This window comes from Papio anubis, chromosome 17, assembly GCF_008728515.1.
Source record: "Papio anubis isolate 15944 chromosome 17, Panubis1.0, whole genome shotgun sequence".
Classification (NCBI taxonomy): domain Eukaryota; kingdom Metazoa; phylum Chordata; class Mammalia; order Primates; family Cercopithecidae; genus Papio; species Papio anubis.
Window position 1 is genome coordinate 43990947 of NC_044992.1, and position 23083 is coordinate 44014029.

At 44.9% G+C, this 23083-nt stretch overlaps 1 protein-coding gene across 6 annotated transcripts in view; it reads left to right on the plus strand.

Moving 5' to 3' along the window:
* The window catches only part of TTLL6 (tubulin tyrosine ligase like 6), a 59320-nt gene that overhangs the window by 32725 nt on the left and 3512 nt on the right, over positions 1 to 23083 (plus strand). For 4 of the 6 annotated variants that reach the window (XM_017950538.3, XM_017950537.2, XM_003912688.4 and 1 more), the window contains 4 exons: positions 328 to 499; positions 1466 to 1744; positions 19277 to 19646; positions 20117 to 20382. In XM_017950538.3, coding sequence (XP_017806027.2) covers positions 328 to 499; positions 1466 to 1744; positions 19277 to 19646; positions 20117 to 20373 — 1078 coding nt within the window. In that variant the 3' untranslated portion in view covers positions 20374 to 20382. Of the gene's footprint in view, positions 1 to 327; positions 500 to 1465; positions 1745 to 19276; positions 19647 to 20116; positions 20383 to 22635; positions 22708 to 23083 lie in introns of all 6 variants that reach the window. The other 2 variants (XR_001896342.2, XM_017950539.2) reach the window with 2 other exon arrangements.

The window sequence follows — 23083 nt, forward strand, 5'->3', positions numbered from 1 at the left end:
CTCTTGCTGGCACCTGCCATGGATGGGAACTGGCCTGCTGGGAAGTGGGGAACAGATAGGGGTGTGGTGGACTAGGGAATAGCCCCCTTACTGCGCATCTCTCCTTGGATGCTGTTCCCACACGGGGGATGGTATGCTTGGCAGAATGATGCTTTCCTCCACACCCTGCTCCTTAACCTTCAATCACTTGTGCAGACTGGATGTGTTGGAGGAGGGAACGTGGAACTCGCTACCTCTTCGCCCAGTCATGTCCATCCCTCAAGGAGAATGCTTGCCTGTGCAGCGCATCCCTAACCCCCATCACATTCACTTGTTCTTCATGGGCAGGCAGCTGATCCAGGAGCTGAGACTAAAACGGGAGAAAAAGCCCTTCCAAATGAAGAAGAAGGTAGAGATGCAGGGGGAATCGGCGGGCGAGCAAGTAAGAAAGAAGGGCGTGAGGGGCTGGCAACAGAAACAGCAGCAGAAAGACAAGGCTGCCACCCAAGCCTCCAAACAGGTAAACCCGGATCATGGGGAACACACGTAGCCAGCACCCTTCCCCACCTGGGCCTGATCTGTGGGGGGTGCTGAGGAGACCACTGCTCAGAGCCCAGACACACTGAAGGGCTGCACAGAGGGCTTGGCAATGACGGGGTGGTGCAGGGACCCCTGAAGGCACACAGGAGCTGGCATCTTTTAGAGAATCCCTCCATCCAGGCAACAGAGGACTCTCACCGGTCTGTCCTGCTTGCCTCCTCCAGTAGGAGTAAGAGCAGCCAGGCCATGCTGGGAGGCTGAGCACGCGCCTTATTTAGGGAACCTTATTTAGGGCTTCAGGAGTGCATATACTCCTGGTCCTCAACTGCAGCTTGGGTTGGAATGCTCCCCTCTAGTAGGCCAGGGCACAGTGGAGAGAGCAGGCTACTGGGAAGAGCTTCTGGGAGCAAGACTCTCAGAACATTACATGGGATACTGATCATGGCTGGGTCTATCCTCTGTGCAAAGCGTGGACCAGTCCTGGCTGTGGGTCAGCTGTCCAGTTGGCCTGTGGTCTGTCTTCGCCTTCTCTGCTTAGCACTCTCTTCTAGCTCAGTGGGAAGATGCAGCTGAGTTTTCAATCCATCTCCTTTGTCTCAAAGACTCACCTGGATTAGAGTAGAGATTTTTGTTTCATATTATTTAACTTTGTTAAGGTCACAGACCCTTTAAGAATTTGATAAAAGCTATGGAATCTCTTGCCAGAAAGTACAAAATGCACAGTTTTTAAACTGCAATTTCAAGTGGCTCAGACCCTGTGAAGCTATCCACGAGTCCTGTAAGGGTCCCAGAATTCCAGGTTGAGAGCCCCATGTTAGAGAAATTTTGCTATCCACTGCTTTCCTTCTCCTCATCTCCTTTGCACCTACCCCTGGGTGCAGATGAATCTGGAAGTGGATAGAGCTGGGTTCCCATGGGCTGTGTGTTGTGGTTTCGTCCTCCCCAGTACATCCAGCCATTGACATTAGTGTCCTACGCACCTGACTTGCTCTCGAGTGTCAGAGATGAAAGGAAAAATGAAGCAGACAGCAGCCTCAACGAGGAAGCCCCTATGAAGGAGGCCGGCCCTGTTTCTGCCAAGCCGACGTCTGCGAGGCCCTCCAGTTCTGTACCAGACCTGAGGAATATCAGTCTCAGCAGTTCCGAGTTGGAGCCCAGTAAACCCAACTTCAGCATAAAGGAGGCCAAATCTGCCTGTGCAGTGAACGTTTTCGCTGGCACTGTGGTAAGTAGTGAGCCGAGCTCTGGGAGGGAGTGGTGGGAGTCTTGCTTACTGGTCCTTTTTCTACCCCCAACTTGCTGTGAGCCTTTGAGTAGGCCACTGAGCCTCCCTGGGCCTTGGTGTCTCCCCTTGAGAAGCCCACACTATGGAATGGCATAGCTGCTGGGAGGACCGGCATTTAGGAAGGCGCTTTTGTGAGTCCCCTCTTGGGAAGCAGGTTATCCCCTGGAGTGGTTCCTGGAGCTGCTGTGGCAAATTACCTCCAACTTGGTGGAGGCAACACCGTTTATTCTCTCACAGTCCTTGAGGCTGGAAGTCTGAAACCAAGGTGTTGGCAGGACCATGCTCCATCTCAGGGCTCTAGGGGGAAGATCCTTCCTTCCTTCCTTGCTTCTTGCTGGATTCTGTCTGGTGGATGCTGAGTGCTTGGCAGTCCTTGGTTTGTGGCAGCATAACTCCAATCTCTACCTCTGGTGTCATGTGACTTTCTTCTCTGTGCTTCTCCTCTGTGTATCTTTTCTTTTTTCTTTCTTTCTTTTTTTTTTTTTTTTTTGAGACAAGGTCTGGCTCTGTTACCCAGGCTGGAGTACAGTGGTGTAATCTCTGTTCACTGCAACCTCTGCCTCCCACGCTCAAGCCATCCTCCCACCTCAGCCTCCCAAGTAGCTGGGACTACAGGCACACACCACCACGCCCGGCTAATTTTTGTATTTTTTGTCGAGAAGATTTCACCATGTTGCCCATGCTGGTCTTGAACTCATGAGCTCAAGCCTCCCAAAGTGTTGAGATTACAGACGTGAGCCACCACGCCTGGCCTTCCTCTGTGTATCTTTACATGGCCTTCTTATAAGGACACCAGTCACTGGATTTAGGGCCTACCCTAATCCAGTGTGATCTCATCTTAACTTGACTAATCATACCTGCGAAGACCCTCTCTCCAAATAAGGTTTTGGTAGTACACCTGTGAACTCAGCACAGCCTTAACAGTATTTCTCAAACTCTGTTGATATACAGACACCTTGTTTTGAAGGAAAGAAAACTCTCTCAGACCCCCATGGTAGACTTAAATTATTTTTATGAATATATACAAGCATAAAACCAGATATAAAATATTTATACTTAAAGCACTTAGGCAACCATAGAACCAAACCAAAACAAATAGCACCAATGAAATTCAAATAAAAGCTGGGCGCAGTGGCTCATGCCTGTTATCCCAGCACTTTGGGAGGCCGAAGCAGGTGGATCACTGGAGGTCAGGAGTTTGAGACCAGCTTGGCCAACATGGTGAAACCCCGTCTCTACTAAAATACAAAAATTAGCTAGGTGTGGTGGTGCATGCCTGTCATTTCAGCTACTTGGGAGGCTGAGACAAGAGAATTGCTTGCCCGGGAGGCGGAGGTTGCAGTGAGCCCAGATCATGCCACTGCACTCCAGCCCGGGCAACAGAGTGAGACTCTATCTCAAAAAAAAAAAAAAAAGATCAAATAAAAAATATTCACTTAAGGTGACAGCTGACTTTCTATTTTTGCAGAAACGAAGTTGCCACATGAATATGGTACTAAGTGCCCTAGCACAGATCTCTTTGTGTTCCTCCCGCTGAAGCCCACCAAGGGCTGACTCTGCTGTAATTACTGGAAAATCTTCAGCATTGTTGGGCCTTCATTTGGACCAAGTGCAGTAGAGAGTAGGGCAATGTTTTTCAAAATTTTAGCCATAGCCCACAGTAAGAAATCCACTTTATTTCACAATCCATCACCCTGCCCCACCTCCCACGCACACACCTGGAAAAAAGTTTCTAAAACAGTGCTTAGGCATACTACATATGATACCTCAATTAACATTTTATATCCCGTGCTATTCTGTCTTTTCTATTCTTTGAAAAAGTACCAGTTAAGGCTGGGCACAGTGACTCACTCCTGTAATCTCAGCACTTTAGGAGGCCGAGGTGGGTGGATCACCTGAGGTCAGGAGTTCAAGACCAGCTTTGGCAACATGGTAAAACCCCGTCTCTACAAAAATACAAAAAATAGCCGGGCATGATGGCAGGTGCCTACAATCCCATCTACTTGGGAGGCTGAGGTGGAAGAATCACTTGAACCCGGGAGGCGGAGGTTGTGGTGAGCCAAGATCATGCCATTGCACTCCAGCCTGGGCAACAGAGTGAGACTCTTTCTCAAAAAAACAAAACAAAACAGAACAAAAACAAAAACAAACAAACATATCAGTTACAACCTACCAGATTAATTCATGATTTCATAGGTTTACAACCCCGTGGTTTGAAAAGCACCTTTAAGAGAGTAAGCTTTGCAACTTCATAATTTCTTGGGCATATGACACCAAAAGCACAGTGAACAGAAGCAAAAATAGGCAAATGGGACCATGTCAAACTGAAAACTTTTGCACAGTAAAGGCAACAACCAACAGAGTGAAAAGGCAACTTGGGCAATGGGAGAAAATATTTGCAAACCGGGGCCAGGTGCAGTGACTCCTGCCTGTAATCCCAGCACTTTGGGAGGCCGAGGCGGGAGGATCACCTGAGGTCAGGAGTTCAAGACCAGCCTGGTCAACATGGTGAAACCCCATTTCTATAAAAATACAAAACCTAGCCAGCCATGGTGGTGCGTGCCTGTAATCCTAGCTACTTGGGGGGCTGAGGCAGGAGAATTGCTTGAACCTGGGAGGCAGAGGTTGCAGTGAGCCGAGATCGAGCCTGGGTGATAGAGTGAGACTTTGTCTCAAAAACAAACAAACAAACAAACAAACAAAACAAACAAAAAAGAAAGAAAGAAAGAAAGAAAAAAGTATATATATTTACAAACCATGTGTCTGATAAGGGATTTGCCTTAGTCTGTTCAGGCTACTATAACAAAATGCCTTAGACTGGGTAACTTATAAACAACAGAAATTTATTTCTTACAGTTCTGGAGGCTGGGAAGTCCAAGATCAAGGCGCTGGCAAGTTTGATGTCTGGTGAGGGCCTATCCCTCATAGATGGCAGCTTCTTGCTGTGTCCTCACATGCTGGAAGGAGCTAGCTAACTCTCTGAGGCCTGTTTTATAAGGGTACCAAATCCATTCATGAGGGTTCTGCCCTTATCACCTAGTCATCTCCCAAAGGCCCCACCTCTTACTACCATCCCCTTGGGGGTTAGGACTTCAACATGAATTTTGGGGGAATATCAACATTCACACCATAGCAGGCTTAATATCCAGCATATATGAAGAATTCCTACATCTCAACAGCAACAAAAATACAATTTAAAAATAGACAAAGGACTTGAACAAACATTTTTCTAAAGAAGATAAACAAATGGCCAATAGCATGAAAAGATGCTCAACATCACTAGTCATCAGGGAAATGCACATCAAAACCATGAAATATCACCTCATAGCTGTTAGGATAGTCATTACTTTTAAAAAAATGAAAAACAGAGGGGCCGGGTGCAGTGCCTCACGCCTGTAATCCCAGCACTTTGGAGGCTGAGATGGGTGAATCACGAGGTCAGGAGATCGAGACCATCCTGGCTAACACGGTGAAACCCTATCTCTACTAAAAATACAAAAAATTAGCTGGGCATGGTGGCAGGCGCCTGTAGTCCCAGCTACTTGGGAGGCTGAGGCAGGAGAATGGCGTGAACCCAGGAGGTGGAGCTTACAGTGAGCCAAGATCGCACCACTGCATTCCAGCCTGGGCAACAGAACGAGACTGTGCCTCAAAAACAACAACAACAACAACAACAACAAACCAGAAAATAAGCCTTGGTGAGGATGTGGAGAAATTGGAATCTTTCTGCACTCTTGATGGGAGTGTAAAATGCTGCAGCCTCTGAGAAAACAATGCAGAGCTTCCTCAAAAAATTAAAAATAGGGCCAGGTGCGGTGGCTCATGCCTGTAATCCCAGCACTTTGGGAGGCTGAGGCAGGCAGATCACTTAAGGCCAAGAGTTCAAGACCAGCCTAGCCAACATCGTGAAACCCCATCTCTACTAAAAATACAAAAATTAGCCAGGTGTGGTGGCACACACATGTAATGCCAGCTCCTCAGGAGGCTGAGGCAGGAGAATTGCTTGAACCCGGGAGGTGGTTTTACAGTGAGCCAAGATCACGCCACTGCACTCCAGCCTGGGCAATATAGTGAGACTCTTGTCTAAAAAAAAAAAAAAATTAAAAATAGAATTACCATCCCACTAACCATCCCACTCCTGTGTATATATCCAAAATAATTGAAAACAGGATCTCAAAAAGATATTTGCACACCCATGTTCATTGCAGCATTTTTCATAATAGCCAAGAGGTAGAAGCAACCTAAAATGTCCATCAACCGCAGATAAATGAATAAAGAAAATGTGGTATATACATATAATGAAATATTATTCAGCCTTAAAAAAGAGAGTAATCCTGTCAAATGCTGCAACAGGACTTAACCTTGAGGATGTTTATACTAAGTGAAAGAAGCTAGTCACAGAAAGATAAATACTGTTATGATTCCACTTCTGTGAAGTATCTAGAGTAGCCACTCTTACAAAGTGGAATCATGGTTGCCAGGAACTGGGCGGAGGGAGAGAAAGGGGAATTGTCTAATAAATACAGAAGTTAAGTTTCACAAGGTGCAGAAGTTCTAGAGATCTCTTGCACAACAAATGTGCATATAGGTAACGCTACTACACATAGAACACTTTAAAATGACTAAGATGGTAGATTTTATGTTATTTATTTATTTATTTTAACCACAATTTGAAATAGAGTTTATGCTTTGGAGATCTGGCTGCCTTCGATTGGATCCTGGAGTCTCCTTTTAGTAGATACAGAACTTCCTTTTAGTCACTTTAAATTCTCTAAGCCTCGGTTTTCCCATTTAAAGAATGGATTTTTAAAAATAGAGTCTGGGTGCAGTGGCTCACATCTGTAATGCCAGCATTTTGGGAGGCTGAGGTGGGCAGATCATTTGAGGTCAGGAGTTCGCTGAGGCAGGAGAATCGCTTGGACCCAGGAGGGAGAGATTGCAGTGAGCTGAGATTGCGCCATTGCACACCAGCCTGGGCGACAAGAACCAAACTCCATCTCAAAATAAATAAACAAAATGTATTTAAATATAATTTGATTATACATCTCATTCTATGTCCTTTTTTTTTTTTCCTGAGCCCTGTTTTTTTCCTGAGATTAAATTTACTCAAATCTTAACTGTACAATTTTGGCAAATAAATATACCCTATAACCTACATGCTATCATGATACATCATGATACAGAACATTTTGATATCTCCAGAAAGTTTCTTCCTGTTTCTTCCCAAGCAATCTCCCTCCCCTCATCCCTCCTCAAGGCATCTGCTACCCTGACTCTGACTTCTTTGACTTTTTCACCTTAGTTTTGCCTGTTCTAGAATTTTACGTACATGGAATAATATAGTATATATTCTTTCGTGTATGGCTTCTTTGGCTCAGTACCATATCCCTGAGATAAATCTATGTTGTTGAGCTAATCAGTAGTTTGCTAAGTTGTATTTCACTGTACAGACATACTACAGTTTGTTTATCCATTCACCTATTGACAGACTTTTGGGTTGTTCCCAGTTTTTTGTTTGTTTGGTTGTTTATTTTATGGTCATTAAAGCTCCTGTGAACATTTTTGTAAACAGCTTTTTGTGGACAAATGTTTTCATTTCCTTGTATAACTACCTAGGAGAAAGATCATTGGATCAAAAGGTAAATCTATATGTAACTTTATAAGAAACTCCAAAGTGACTGTATTATTGTACATTTTAACTAGCAATTTATGAGAGTTCCAGTTGCTCCATAACTCCATATCTTTGTTAACGTTTTGGTGTTATCTGTCTTTTTTTTTTTTTTTTTTTTTTGAGATAGAGTCTCGCTCTGTTGCCCAGGCTAGAGTGCAGTGGCACAGTCTTGGCTCACTGAAACCTCAGCCTCCAGGGTTCAAGCAATTCTCATGCCTCAGCTTTTAAATTTGAACCACTCTAATGGCTATGTTTTGATAGCTCATTGTAGTTTTACTTTGTATTTCCCTGATGTTTACTGGTTATTTATCTTTCTTTGTCAAGTATGTTCAAGTTTTCATCCCCTCTCTTTTTTCCCCGGCCTCTGAGACAGAACCTCACTCTGTCACCCAGGTTGGAATGCAGTGGCACCATCATAGCTCACTGCAACCTCAAATTCATAAGCTCAAGGGATCCTCCCTTTCACCTCAGCCTCCTGAGTAGCTGAGACTACAGGCCCTCACCACTGTTCCTGGCTAATCTTTTTGCTGTTGTTGTTGTTGAGATGGAGTCTCACTCTGTTACCCAGGGTGGAGTGCAATGGTGTGGTCTCAGCTCACTGCAACCTCCAACTCCCGGGTTCAAGAGATTCTCCTGCCTCAGCCTCCTGAGTAGCCAGGATTACAGATGAGCACCACCACCCCCAGCTAATTTTTGTATTTTTACTAGAGACGGGGTTTCACTATGTTGGTCAGGCTGGTCTCAAACTCCTGACTTTGTGATCAGCCCGCCTCAGCCTCCCAAAGTGCTGGGATTACAGGTGTGAGCCACTATGTCTGGCAATTTTTTTTTTTTTTTTTTTTTTTTTAAGAGACCGAGTCTTGCTTTGTTGCCCAGGCTGGTTTCAAATTCCTGGGCTCAAGCAATCCTCCCACCTCAGCCTCCCAATGTGCTGGGATTACAGGCACGAGCCACTGTGCCTGGCCCCCTTTTTGGGTAGGATTGTTTGTCTTTTGATATTCCATTATGGGAATTACTTAATTTATATATTCTGGAAATTTGCCTATTTTTTTCCTAATAGTGTTTTTTGATTAGTGAAAAATTTTAATTTTGATAAAGTTTATCAATTTTTCTTGTATATGTCTTCCTTCCTTCCTTCCTTCCTCCCTCCCTCTTTCTTTATTTCTTTCTTGTCTTTTTTTTTTTTTGAGATGGAGTCTCGCTCTGTAGCCCAGGCTGGAGTGCAGTGGCATGATCTTGGCTCACTGCAACCTCTGCCTCCCGGGTTCAAGTGATTTTCCTGCCTCAGCCTCCCGAGCAGCTGGGACTACAGGTACACACCACCACACCTGGCTACTTTTTGTATTTTTAGTAGAGACGTAGTTTCGTCATGTTGATCAGGCTGGTCTTGAACCCCTGACCTCAAGTGACCTGTCCACCTGGGCCTCCCAAAGTGTTGGGATTAAAGGCGTGAGCCACCGCGCCCAGCATGACTGTTGCTTTCTATATCCTATCTAAGATATTTTTATGTACCTCAGGTCACAAATATATTCTCCTATGTTTTTTCTTTTTTGAGACAGTCTCACTCTGTTCCCAGGCTGGTGTGTGGTGGCACAGTCATGGCTCACTGCAACCTCTGCCTCGCAGGTTCAAGCAATTCTCCTGTCTCAGCCTCCTGAGTAGCTGGGACTACAGGCGCCCACCACCATGCCTGGTTAATTTTTGTATTTTAAGTAGAGATGAGGTTTCACCATATTGGTCAGGCTGGTCTCGAACTCCTGACCTCAGGTGATCCTCCCGCCTCAGCCTCCCAAAGTGCTGGGATTACAGGCCTGAACCACTGCACCCGGCCACTCCTATGTTTTTTCTAGAAGTTTTATAACTTTAGCTTTTTGTTTCAGGTTCATGATTCACATCAAATTAATTTTTAAGTATGTTAGATGACGAGATCCAAGATTTGTTTTTGCCATATATATGTTCAGTAGTACCAAAACTATTTATTGTAAAGACTTTCCTTTATCATTGAATTGCTTTGGTAACTTGACTGAAAAGTGATTGACTATGTAAATGTAGATCTATTTTTGTACTCTAATCTGTTCCTTTGATTTTTTAGGGGTGTGTGTATGTGTGTGTGTGTGTGTGTGTGTGTGTATGTGTGTGTCTATCCTTATGCCAATACCACATTGTCTTGATTACTGAACCCTATATAGAAAATCTTGGAATCAGATAATATAAGTCCTCCACTTTTGCTGTTCTTTTTCAAGACTGTTTTGGGTCTTCTAGGTCCTTTGCATTTCCACTTAAATTATCAATTTTTGCAAAGAAGCACGCTGGGATTCTGATTGGCATTGTGCTGAATCTGCAGAAAATTTTGAGGAGAAACAATTTCTTTAACAATAGTGAATCTTTGGTATTATGCAGCAAGAAATCAAAATAAAACAAAACAAAATAGTGAATCTTTCAATCTTCCAACATGATTTATCTTTCCATTTATTTAGATATTCTCTCATTTCCTCAACAAAGTTTTACAGTTTTTAATGTAGACATTCTGCACATCTTTTGTTAAATTTATTCCTATTTGTTTTTTGACAATATTGTAAATGGAATGATTTATTTAGATTTTAATTTCCAGTTGTTTGTTCTTAGCATATAGAAATAATGATTAATGTATACTATCCTGAATTTTGAGACTTAAATTTCTTATGAATTCTAGTTTTTTTGTTGATTCTTTAGGATTTTCATCATATGTCATTTTCAAATAAAAACAGTTTTACTTCTTTCCAATCATTAGGCTCTTTATTTTTCTTGCTTTATTGCACTGGCTAGGACTTCTGGTACAATGTTGAATAGCAGTGTAGACAGCAAACATCTTTGTCTTGTTTCCAATGTTAGTGGGGAAACATTCCATCTTTTACTATTAAGTATGATGTTCGTTGTCAGGTGTTTGTAGATGCCCTTTATCAGATTGAAAAAGGTCACTTCTGTTCCTAGTTTGCTGAGAGTTTTTAAAAATAATGGATGGATGAGGCTGGGTGCAGTGTCTCACGCCTGTAATCCCAACACGTTGGGAGGCCGAGGCGGGCAGATCACCTGAGGTGGGGAGGTTGAGACTAGCCTGACCAACATGGAGAAACCCCGTCTCTACTAAAAATACAAAATTAACCGGATGTGGTGGCACATGCCTGTAATCTCAGCTAATCAGGAGGCTGGGTCAGGAGAATTGCTTGAACCTGGGAGGCAGAGATTGCAGTGAGCCAAGATCGTGCCATTACTCCAGCCTGGGCAACAAAAGCAAAACTCTGTCTCAAATAGTAATAATAATAGCCGGGCGCAGTGGCTCAAGCCTGTAATCTCAGCACTTTGGGAGGCTGAGATGGGCGGATCACGAGGTCAGGAGATTGAGACCATCCTGGCTAACAAGGTGAAACCCTGTCTCTACTAAAAATACAAAAAAAAAAAAAAAACTAGCCTGGCGAGGTGGTGGGGGCCTGTAGTGCCAGCTACTCGGGAGGCTGAGGCAGGAGAATGGCGTGAACCCAGGAGGCGGAGTTTGCAGTGAGCTGAGATTCAGCCACTGCACTCCAGCCTGGGAGACAGAGAGAGACTCCGTCTCAAAAAAAAAAAAAAAAAATAATAATAATAATAATAGATGGATGTTGAACACTGTCAAGTGCTTTTTTGGCATCAAATGATATAATCATATGGATTTTTTTCTTTAGACTGCTAATATGGTGGGTTACACCGCTTGATTTTTCAATATTGAACCTACCTTGCATTCCCAAGATAAACTTCACTTGGTCATGGTATATTTTTTTAATACATTGCTGAATTTAATTTGCTAAAATTTTGTTGGGAAATTTTATGTCTAAGTTCATAAAAGATACTGGTCTATAGTGTTTTTTTTCCTTCTGTTTTCTTTGTATATCTTTGATATCAGTGTAATTCTGGCCCCATAAAGTGAGTTGGGAAGTAGGAAGTATTCCTTTCTCTTTGGTTTTCTGCAAGAGATTATATAGATTTGTCGTTAATTCTTTTTTATTTTTTTTTAAGATGGAGTCTCAGCCAGAGGCGGTGGCTCACGCCTGTAATCCCAGCACTTTGGGAGGCCGAGATGGGCAGATCACGAGGTCAGGAGATCGAGACCATCCTGGCTATCAAGGTGGAACCCTGTCTCTACTAAAAATATGAAAAATTAGCCGGGCGTGGTGGCGGGTGCCTGTAGTCCCAGCTACTCGGGAGGCTGAGGCGGGAGAATGGCGTGAACCCAGGAGGCGGAGCTTGCAGTGAGCCGAGATGGCACCATTGCACTCTAGCCTGGGCGACAGAGCGAGACTCTGTCTCAAAAAAAAAAAAAAGATGGAGTCTCACTCTGTCACCCAGGCTAGCATGCAGTGGCACGATCTTTGCTCAGTCTCCTGGGTTCAATCAATTCTCCTGCCCCAGCCTCCTGAGTAGCTGGGATTATAGGCATCTGCCACTATGCCCACCTAGTTTTTGTATTTTTAGTAGAGACAGGGTTTCACCATGTTGGCCAGGCTTGTCTCGAACTCCTGATCTCAAGTGATCCACCCGCCTCAGCTTTCCAAAGTGCTGGGATTACAGGCATGAGCCATGGCGCCTGGTGATTTGTCATTATTTCTTATCTAAATATCTGGATAGAATTCTCCAGAGAAACTATCTGGGCCTGGACATTTCTTTATTTTAGAGTATTTTAAACTAAAAATTCAATTTAAAAAAGTAGATATAAGACTATCCAAATCACTTATTTTATTTTAAGTGAATTTTGGCAGTTTGTGGTTTTTGAGGTATTGGTTCATTTCATCTAAGGGGACTTTATACATGAAGAGTTATTTATAGTAGTCCCTATTTTCATTTTAATGCCTGTAGAGTCTAGTGATACCCTCTTTTTCATTTCTGATATTAGTAATTTCCTTATTCTTTCTCTCTTTTTTTCTTTATAAATGTTGCTGGAGTTATTGACCTTTAAAAAAAAAACCTGGGGCCGGGCGCGGTGGCTCACGCCTGTAATCCCAGCACTTTGGGAGGCCAAGACGGGCGGATCACGAGGTCAGGAGATCGAGACCATCCTGACTAGCACAGTGAAACGCCGTCTCTACTAAAAATACAAAAATTAGCCGAGCGCGGTGGCGGGCACCTGTAGTCCCAGCTACACGGGAGGCTGAGGCAGGAGAGTGGCGTGAACCCGGGAGGTGGAGCTTGCAGTGAGTGGAGATTGCGCCACAGCACTCCAGCCTGGGCAACAGAGCGAGACTCCGTCTCAAAAAACAAACAAACAAACAAACAAAAAAACCCTGGATTTTGGGCCAGGCGTGGTAGCTCACGCCTGTAATCCTAGCACTTTGGGAGGCCGAGGTGGGTGGATTGCCTGAATTCAGGAGTTCGAGAACAGCCTGGGCAACACAGTGAAACCCCATCTCTACTAAAATACAAAAAAGTAGCTGGGTGTGGCGGTGTGCGCCTGTATTCCCAGCTACTCAGGAGGCTAAGGCAGGATAATTACTTGCATCCAGGAGGCGGAGGTTTCAGTGAGCCGAGATCGTGCCCTGCACTCTACCCTGGGCGACAGAGCGAGACTCCGTCTCCAAAACAAACAAACAAACAAACAAACAAACTGGATTTTGGTTTCACTGAGTTTTGTCTATTTTTCTATTTTTGATTTTATTGATTTCTGCTATTTATTAATACTTTCCTTCTGCTTGCCTTGGATTTATTTTACTTTTCTAGTTTTTTTTTTTTTTTGAGATAGAGTTTTGTTCTTGTTGTCCAGGCTGGAGTGCAATGGTGCGATCTCGTCTCACTGCAATCTCCGCTTCCCAAGTTCAAGCGATTCTCCTGCTTCAGCCTCCCGAGTAACTTGGGATTACAGGCATGCACCACCACGCCCAGCTAATTTTGTATTTTTAGTAGAGATGGCTTTCTCCATGTTGGTCAGGTTGGTCTTCAACTCCTAACCCCAGGTGATCCACCCGCTTTGGCCTCCCAGAGTGCAGGGATTGCAGGTGTGAGCCACCGCACCTGTCTACTTTTCTAGTTTTTTAATGAGAAAGCTTAGATTATTGATTAAGACTTTTTTCTTAATATAATCATTTATTTATTTTTATCTTTAGACAGGCTCTCACTCTATTGCCCATGCTGGAGTGTAATGGCACAATCACAGCTCACTGCAACCTCAATCTTCCTGGGCTCAAGCTATCCTCCCACCTCAGCTCCCTGAGTAGCTGGGATACAGGCGTGCACCACTACGCCCAGCTAATTTTTGTATTTTTAGTAGAGACTGGGTTTTACCATGTTGGCCAAGCTGGTCTCGTACTCCCGACCTCAAATGATCCACCTGCCTTAGCTTCTGAAAGTGCTGGGATTGTAGGCATGAGCCTGTAATGTGTCTGGGTGTGGTTTTATTTGTAAAAGGTGAAAGATTTATACAATCTAAAGACAAACCAGAGTATGGTTTTATTTGTATTTATCTTACTTAGGGTTCTTGATCTTGTTTTTGTAAGTTGATGGCTTTCACCAAATTTGAGAAATTTATTGCCATTATTCAAAATCTTTTGCTGTCTTGTTTCTCTTCTCTTCTGGACTCTTCAATAACATGTATGTTAAGTTACAGAATATTGTCTCACAGACTTCTTAGGTTCTACATACTTTTTAAAATCTTGTTTCTCTTTTGTTTTTACACTGAATAATTTCTATTGCTCTATAGTCAAACTCGCTGACTCTTTTGTCTGCCATTAAGCCCATTCAGTGAATTTTTAATTTCAATTATTATACCTTTAAGCCCTATAGAAATACTACTCAGTTCTTTTTTTTTTTTTTTTTTTTTGGAGACGGAGTCTCGCTCTGTCGCCCAGGCTAGAGTGCAGTGGCCGGATCTCAGCTCACTGCAAGCTCCGCCTCCCGGGTTTACGCCATTCTCCTGCCTCAGCCTCCCGAGTAGCTGGGACTACAGGCGCCCGCCACCTCGCCCGGCTAGTTTTTTTTGTATTTTTTAGTAGAGACGGGGTTTCGCCGTGTTAGCCAGGATGGTCTCGATCTCCTGACCTCGTGATCCGCCCGTCTCGGCCTCCCAAAGTGCTGGGATTACAGGCTTGAGCCACCGCGCCCGGCCTACTCAGTTCTTTATATTTATTTATTTTTTTGAGACAGGATCTCACTCTATCACCCAGGTTGGAGTGCAGTGGCACAATTACAGCTTACTGCAGCCTCAACTTTCTGGGCTCAAGCAATCCTCTGGCTTCAGCCTCCCAAGTAGGTGGGACACAGGTGCATGTCACCATGCTTGGCTAATCTTTGTAGTTTTTGTACATGTTGCCCAGGCTAGTGTTCTTTTTTATAGTTTGTGTTTTTCTGCTTAGATTCCCAGCTTTTGAATTTTTTATGCATACATTCTTTTAATTTTTTTTTTTTTTGAGACGGAGTCTCACTCTGCCGCCAGGCTGGAGTGTAGTGGTGCAGTGTTGGCTCACTGCAACCTCTGCCTCCCAGGTTCAAGTGATTCTTCTGCCTCAGCCTCCTGAGTAGCTGGGACTACAGGCACGTACCACCACACCCAGCTAATTTTTGTATTTTTAGTGGAGACAGGGTTTCACCAGGATGTCGGCCAGGATGGTCTCGATCCCTTGACCTCATGATCCAGCCACCTCAGCCTCCCAAAGTGTTGGGATTACAGGCGTGAGCCACCGCACCCAGCCATATTCTTTTAATTCTTTGGCCATATTTATAATGCCTGCTAAAGTTCTTGTCTGCTAATGAACCAACATTTGGGTCATCTCATAGTATTTTATTTCTTTATTTTTATTTATTTACTATTTTAATTTTTGAAGCAATAGGGTCTTGCTATGTTGCCCAGGCTGGTCTAGAACTCCTGGCCTCAAGCAATCCACCCGCCTTGGCTTCCCAAAGTGCTGGGATTATAGGTGTGAGCCACTGCAGCCAGCTGGTCTTAGAGTAGACTACTTTTTTCTCTTGAATGTGGATTATATTTTTCTGTTTTTTTTTTTTTTTTTTTTTTTTTTTTTGCATATCTAGTGGGGGTTTTTGTTTTGTTTTGTTTTCAGATAGAATCTCGCTTTGTTACCCGGGCTGCTGGAGTACAGTGGTGCAATGTCAGCTCACCACAACCTCTGCCACCCGAGTTCAAGTGATTCTTCTGCCTCAGCCTCCCGAGTAGGTGGAATTGCAAGTGCCTATCACCATGCCCGGCTAATTTTTGTATTTCTGGTAGAGACGGGGTTTCACCATGTTGGCTAGGCTGGTCTCAAACACCTGACCTCAAGTGATCCTCCTGCCTTGTCCTCCCAGAGTTCTGGGATTACAGGTGTGAGCCACCACACCTGGCTATATCTAGTGGTTTTAAGTTTGGATGCTGGACGTCACGAATTATGCATGATGCAGTGATTCATTGTAGAATCTCTGGATTCTGTTTGTTCTTCTAAAGAGCATTATCTATCTATCTATCTATCTATCTATCTATCATCTATCTATCTAGATAAATATATATATTTTAGTCAAGGTCATCTTGCTCTGTCACCCAAGCTGGAGTGAAGTGGTGTGATCATAGCTCACTATGACCTCAAACTCTCAGGCTCAAGTGATCCTCCTGCCTCAGCCTCCCAAGTAGCTAGGACTACAGGTGTGCACCACCACGCTTGGCTAATTTTTAAACAATTATTTTAGAGATGAGGATCTTGCTGTGTTGCTCAGGCTGGTCTCAAACTCTTGGCCTCAAGTGATCCTTCCACCTCTGCCTCCCGAATACTTGGGATTACAGGCATGAACTACCTTGCCCAGCCTAAAGAGTGATTTTTATTTGAACAATCCATTAACTTCACATTCTAAATCTACTGTGGTCAGCAGCAATCGAAATCTTATTAGTTATTTCAGCCTCTAGTGCTTTTTTTTTATTGGGTCCCCTGAGATCCTTTCCTCCCCATTCCACACCCCCCAGCATGTGTAGTTTATCAGTCACGCCAAACTGCACATAAAAGGATTTCACATTTTCACAATTTACACTCTGCATCTCTGGCTTCTCTGACTGCCTCAAACTTTACCTCTAGCCAGTAAGGCTGTGGCTTTCTGCTGCCCACGCCATGTGGATTGTGGGTGTCCTTGGACAAAAAGCTGCAAAGCCGCAGATCTCATCAAGTGCAGTTTCTTTTGTTCCCCAACACTAGCTTTTGTTTGTTTGTTTGGTTGGTTGTTTTTTTTGTTTGTTTTTGAGACAGAGTTTTACCCTTGTCACCCAGGCTGGAGTGCAATGGTGTGATCTCAGCTCACTGCAACCTCCACCTCCCAAGTTCAAGTGATTTTCCTGCCTCAGCCTCCCGAGTAGCTGGCATTACAGGCATCTGCCAGCACACCTGGCTAATTTTTGTATTTTTAGTAGAGATGGCGTTTCACCATGTTGGCCAGGCTGGTCTCGAATTCCTGATCTCAGCTGATCCACCCACCTCAACCTCCCAAAGGGCTGGGATTACAGGTGTGAGCCACCTTGCCTGGCCTTAAGACTAGGTTTCAACTGCCCGTTTCACCCTATCAGTTCTCCAAGGTAGGGACATACAGGTTGCCTTTGCTTCTCCCTCACTATAAATAATGCTGCAGTGAACATCCATCTATATGTTTTTTTAATATGATAAAATATATATCACATAAAACTTACCATTTTAATTATTTTTAAGTGTATAATTCAGTGTCATTAAGGACAGACACACATTTGTGCAGTGATCATCGCTATCTACTTCCAGAATTTTTCCATCACCCTAAACAGAAAATCTGTACCCATTAAACATGACTCTTCATTCTCCCCTCCCCTCGGCCCCTGGAAACCCCTGTTCTCCTTTCTGTCTCTAGGAATTTGACTACTCTAGGGACCTCATATAAGTGGAACATATAGTATTTGTACTTTTGCGTCTGGCTTATTTCACTTAGCATAAGGTTTTCAAGGTTCAGTCATGTTACAGCATGTGTCAGAATTTCCTTCCTTTTGAAGACTGAATAATATTCCATTATATATATTTAGGGTTTATACCATTTTGTTTATCCCTTCATCCATTGTGAACATTTGAGTTTTCTACTTTTTAGCTATTGTGAATAATGCTGCTGTAAACACTGGTGTATGTTTTTTTCTTTTTTCTTTTTTTTTTTTCCTGAGATGAAATCTTGCTCTTTTCCCCCAGGCTGGAGTGCAGTGGCGTGATCTTGGCTCACTGCAACCTCCGCCTCCCAGGTTCAAGTGATTCTCCTGCCTCAGCCTCCCGAGTACCTGGGATTACGGGCTCCTGCCACCACGCCTGGCTAGGTTTTGTATTTTTAGTAGAGATGGGGTTTCACCATGTTGGCCAGGCTGGTCTCAAACTCCTGAGGTGATCCGCCCACCTCAGCCTCCCAAAGTGCTGGGATTACAGGGATGAGCCACGGCACCCAGCCTGTTTTTTTCTTTTTTGAGACAGAGTCTCATTCTGTCACTCAGGTTGCAGTGCAGTGGCACCATCTTGGTTCACTGTAACCTCCATCTCCCAGGCTCAAGCAGTTCTCTCACCTCAGCCTCCCAAGTAGCTGGGACCACAGGTGCACACCACCATGCCCAGCTAATTTTTGGTAGAGACAGGATTTTGCCATGTCTGCCAGGCTGGTCTCAAACTCCTAAACTCAAGCAATCTGCCTGCCTCAGCCTCCCAAAGTGCTGGGATTACAGATGTGAGCCACCATGACCGGCCACAGTGTATGTATTTTTCAAGAGCTGTCTAATAACTTATTAACTATATATACCTAGCAGAAGAATTGCTAGGTCACAGAATATTTGTAATTTTACTTTGCCAAATATTTCTAGGTGGTTCAGAATGCCTATAGCAGCCTAGATTCTCAGCAGCAGGGGGTTCCTCCTCCTCTGCACAACACTGGCATTACCTAACTTTCTATTTTTTGCCAGTTTGATGGCTGTAAAATAATACCTAGGCCAGGAGTGGTTTGTTTGATTTTTTTTTGTTTGGTTTTGAGACAGAGTTTCACTCTTGTCACCCAGGCTGGAGTGCAATGGTGCGATCTTGGCTCACTGCAACCTCCACTTCCCAAGTTCAAGTGATTCTCCTGCCTCCAGGAGGCAGGAGATTACAGGTTCATGCCTGTAATCCCAGCACTTTGGGAGGCTGAGGTGGGCTGATCACTTGAACCCAGGAGTTTGAGACCAGCCTGAGCAACATGGCAAAACCCCATCTCTACAAAAAATACAAAAGCTGGACGTGATGGTGCATGCCTGTGGTCCCAACTACTTGGGAGACAGAGGTGGGAGGATTGCTTGAGCCCAGGAGGTGGAGGTTAGAGTGAGCTAAGATTGCACCACTGCGCTCCAGCCAGGGTGACAGGGCGAGACCCTGTCTCAAATAATAACAATAACAATAACAATAATAATACCTATTGTTCTGATGGCCAATCTTTGTTGTTTATAATCTCTCTCATGTTTAGAGACTTTTAGAGGAGGCTGTAGAGTCTTCTACCGTCTTCTGCCCTACTGTTTAACCAATTCATGGTGAGGAGACTATTCTAACCTAATCTTTCTTGCTGCTAATGAATCAGCTCTTAATCTGTTTATTTTAATCAAGAATAGCATGGGAGCTGGGCATGGTGGCACTCACATGTAGTCCCGGCTACTCGGGAGGCTGAGGCGGGAGGATCACTTGAGCCCAATTCGAGACCAGCCTGGGCAGCATAGCAAGACCTTGTCTCAAAAAATAAAAATAAAAAAAGAATAGCATAGGAAGGAACCCTTAGCTTTCCGCAGACTCATTTTGAACTGTCTTTTCTTCCAGCACTTAACCTCAGTAGAAACCGCCCCAGAATCCACCATCCAAGTCTCAATCTCCCCAAAGTCTCCACCAACCCTGGCCGTGACCACCAGCTCTGAGTACAGTGGCCCAGAGATGGATAGGGTGGTATCCTTTAAATGCAAGAAGCAGCAGACCCCTCCACAGTTAATCCAGAAGGAAATGTTAAAACCTCTTCTGCCCACAAAATCCAAGAGCTTCTGGGGGAGTCCAAACACAAACTGGAGTTTGCTGAAGAGTGACATGAAGAAGCCACATTTGCTATCCGAGCTACTGACCAAGCTTCAACTGAGGAGAAAGCTCTCCTTCTTCCCAGCTCACTACAACCCCAAGCTGGGAATGAACAGCCTGTCACGTGAGTGCCAGTGTGTTCAGGGATGTGCCAGGAGCTTAAAGGGGAGACAGACCGATAGAACCAGTCCTAATCTGTGGGGAGCTCCCAGTCTTTGGAGGGGGGACAGCCCTTGTCCTCAGGGAAACCCCAGTCTGATGGTGGAGACACAGTCCGTACCATTAGGAGGCCTCTAGTCTGACTGGGAAGACAAAGAAGATAAAAACAGAATGCTGTCCAAGTCCCTTCTTCAACATTTCCTAGTTCTCATTCACATGAGGCTCATTCAGCTGAGGCTGCACCAGTTATTGATGTTAAGTATGAAAAAATGGGGAAGGAAAACTATTTGGAGAAAAGGAGCAATGGCTCATTCTGGCTCAAAGAGCTTCAGCCAGTTATAGGCCATGGAACCCTACTGGGAGGTGGTCTTCGCCAGGAATTTGTGCTGAATCCAGCAGCACAAATCACTGATGCTTATGACTTTGCCTTTCCAGAAAACGCCTCCCTGCCTGGGGAGTGCCACTCCTGCAGTGACAGCTCTGGCGAGAAGAGGCAGCTGGATATGCCCTCCCTCTTCTTGCAGGATCCTCAGAGCTATAATGTTACTCTGAGGGACCTGCTGGTGATTACCACTCCAGCCCGACTGGATCCAAGGCCTTGCAGAAGCCACACAAATGCTCTGAGGGACCCGTGTATGCAGGATCAAGAAGCATACAGCCATTGCCTGATCTCTGGCCAAAAAGGATGTTAGAGGAGCTAGGTAGGCCCACACATATTCCCTTAATGCATTTGGTGCGTTGGCAGATGCTCTGTGTTTTTCTGGAATGTTGGATAGGTAGGAGGATGGATGGATTGATAAAGACATACAGGTAAGTAGACAATGAAGACTTAGTCAAAATGTGACCCTGGCTGGCCGCAATGGCTCATGCCTATAATCCCAGTACTTTGGGAGGCCAAGGCAGGAGGATCCCTTGAGCCAATGAGTTTGAGACCAGCCTGGGCAACATAAGAGAGACCGAATCTCTACAAAAAATTTAAAAATTAGCTGGGTGTGGTGGCACATGCCTGTGGTCCCAGCTGCTTGAGAGGCTGAGGCGAGAAGACCCCTTGATGCAAGGGGTTCAAGACCAGCCTGGGCAACATAGCAAGACCCTGTCTCTACAAAAAATTTAAAAATTAGGCTGGGTGCGGTGGCTTACGCCTGTAATCCCAGACTTTGGGAGGCGGAGGTGGGCGGATCATGCGGTCAGGAAATTGAGACCATTCTGGCTAACACAGTGGAACCCTGTCTCTACAAAAATACAAAAAATTAGCTGGGCGTGGTATCACACGCCTGTAGTCCCAGCCACTCAGGAGGTTGAGGCTTGCCTCCTGAGGGAGGGAGAGGGAGGGAAGGGTTAGGAGGGAGAGGTTGCAGTGAGCTGAGATCGCGCCACTGCACTCCAGCCTGGGTGACAGAGTGACTCCGTCTCAAATAATAGTAATAATAATAATTTAAAAATTAGCTGGGTGTGGTGGAGCATGCCTGTGGTCCCAGCTGCTTGGGAAGCCAAAGTAGAAGGATTCATTGAACACAGAGCTCAAGGTTGCAGTGAGCAGGGATTGCACCACTGCACTCCAGCCTGGGTGACAGAGTGAGACTCCGTCTCAAAAAGACAAAAACAAAAACAAAAACAAACCCCAAAAAGTAGCCGGGCATGATGGCACATGCCTGTAGTCCCAGCTACAGTTGCAGTAAGCTGAGACTGCGCCACTGTGCTCCAACCTGGGCGACACAGCGAGACTCCATCTCCAAAAAACAAAACAAAACAACAACAACAACAACAAAAACATATGGGTAATAAGTACTTGTCTTACATGTGGACCCAGGCCTAGGCAGAGGAGCCTGTTACAGCCAGCCCTGACCTGTGGGCCTGTTATTGGAGCAAAACTCTCTGATCCTTGAGGAGCTCCAACCCACGACTACTATCTTCAATTCTTGTGCCTCAGCCTCTTGAGTAGCTGGGGCTACAGGCATGTGCCTCCATGCCCAGCCAATTTCTGTATTTCTAGTAGATATGGGGTTTTGCCATGTTGGACAGGTTGGTCTCAAACTCCTGGCCTCAAGCGATTCACCCACCTCGGCCTCCCAAAGTGCTGGGATTACAGATACGAGCCACCACACCCACCCTGTTTCTACTATTTAAAAAAGAGAGGGGCCGGGCGCGGTGGCTCAAGCCTGTAATCCCAGCATTTTGGGAGGCCGAGACGGGCGGATCACGAGGTCAGGAGATCGAGACAGTCCTGGCTAACATGGTGAAACCCCATCTCTACTAAAAAATACAAAAAAAACTAGCCGGGCGAGGTGGCGGGCGCCTGTAGTCCCAGCTACTCAGGAGGCTGAGGCAGGAGAATGGCGTAAACCCGGGAGGCGGAGCTTGCAGTGAGCTGAGATCGGGCCACTGCACTTCAGCCTGGGTGACAGAGCGAGACTCCGTCTCAAAAAAAAATAAAAATAAAAATAAATAAATAAATAAAATAAAAAAGAGAGGATGATGTACAGATTACCATGAGAACTTGTATTCAATAGGACTGTTAAATGAAATAATAATGATCAGAAGCCACACAAAGAAAGGGAAGAGATCATTATATGAAGAGGATGTGATAAGGTGCTTCCTGCATTGACCGTTGAATTTGGCTCTGAACCTCTTAGCAGAAAAGGCCAGACATAGCATCCTGTTTTGGTCCTTTTTGTCTGTCCAATCATACTAGAGAGTCCCTAGCGGCAGGGACTATGTCTCTGCCATCAGATGGGGGTCTCCCTGAGGACAGGAACTTTATTCCTCCCCCTCAAGATTGGGGGCTCCTCAAAGATTGGGACTGGTTCTGTTGGTTTCTCTCCCCACGCGCAAGCTCCAGGTACATCCCTGTATACACTGGCCCTCACCTACTTGGAGTTGTAGTGAGCTGAGAAACAGCGAACCTTGGTGAATGCCTCTGACATCAGATGCTGATTCTTCATGTCACTTTTTAGCAACGTGAGCTGAGATTCCCTAAGGAGCTCTGGTATTTTGTAGGCGGAGATGGTTTCAATATTTTCTCGTAGGTGAGTAAAAATAAGTTGAGTAGTTCTTTAGGGAAGATTTCTTTCCCTGAAACAGCATTTTATCATGTGGAGTCTCATAGGTCTTTACTGCCATAATAAACAATGGCTGAGGGCACTGTCATGTGTTAGTATGAGTCATGGTGCTGGGCATGGTGGCAAGTGCCTGTGGTCCCAGCTACTCGGGAGGCTGAGGCAGAAGGATTGCTTGAGTCCAGGAGTTCCGGGCTGTAATGCGCTATCCTGATTGGGTATCCGCACTAAGTTTGGCATCAGTATGGTGACCTCCCAGGAGCTGGGGACCACCAGGTTGCCTAAGGAAGGATAAACCAAGACGGAAATGGAGCAGGTCAAAACTTTCATGCTCATCAGTAGTGGG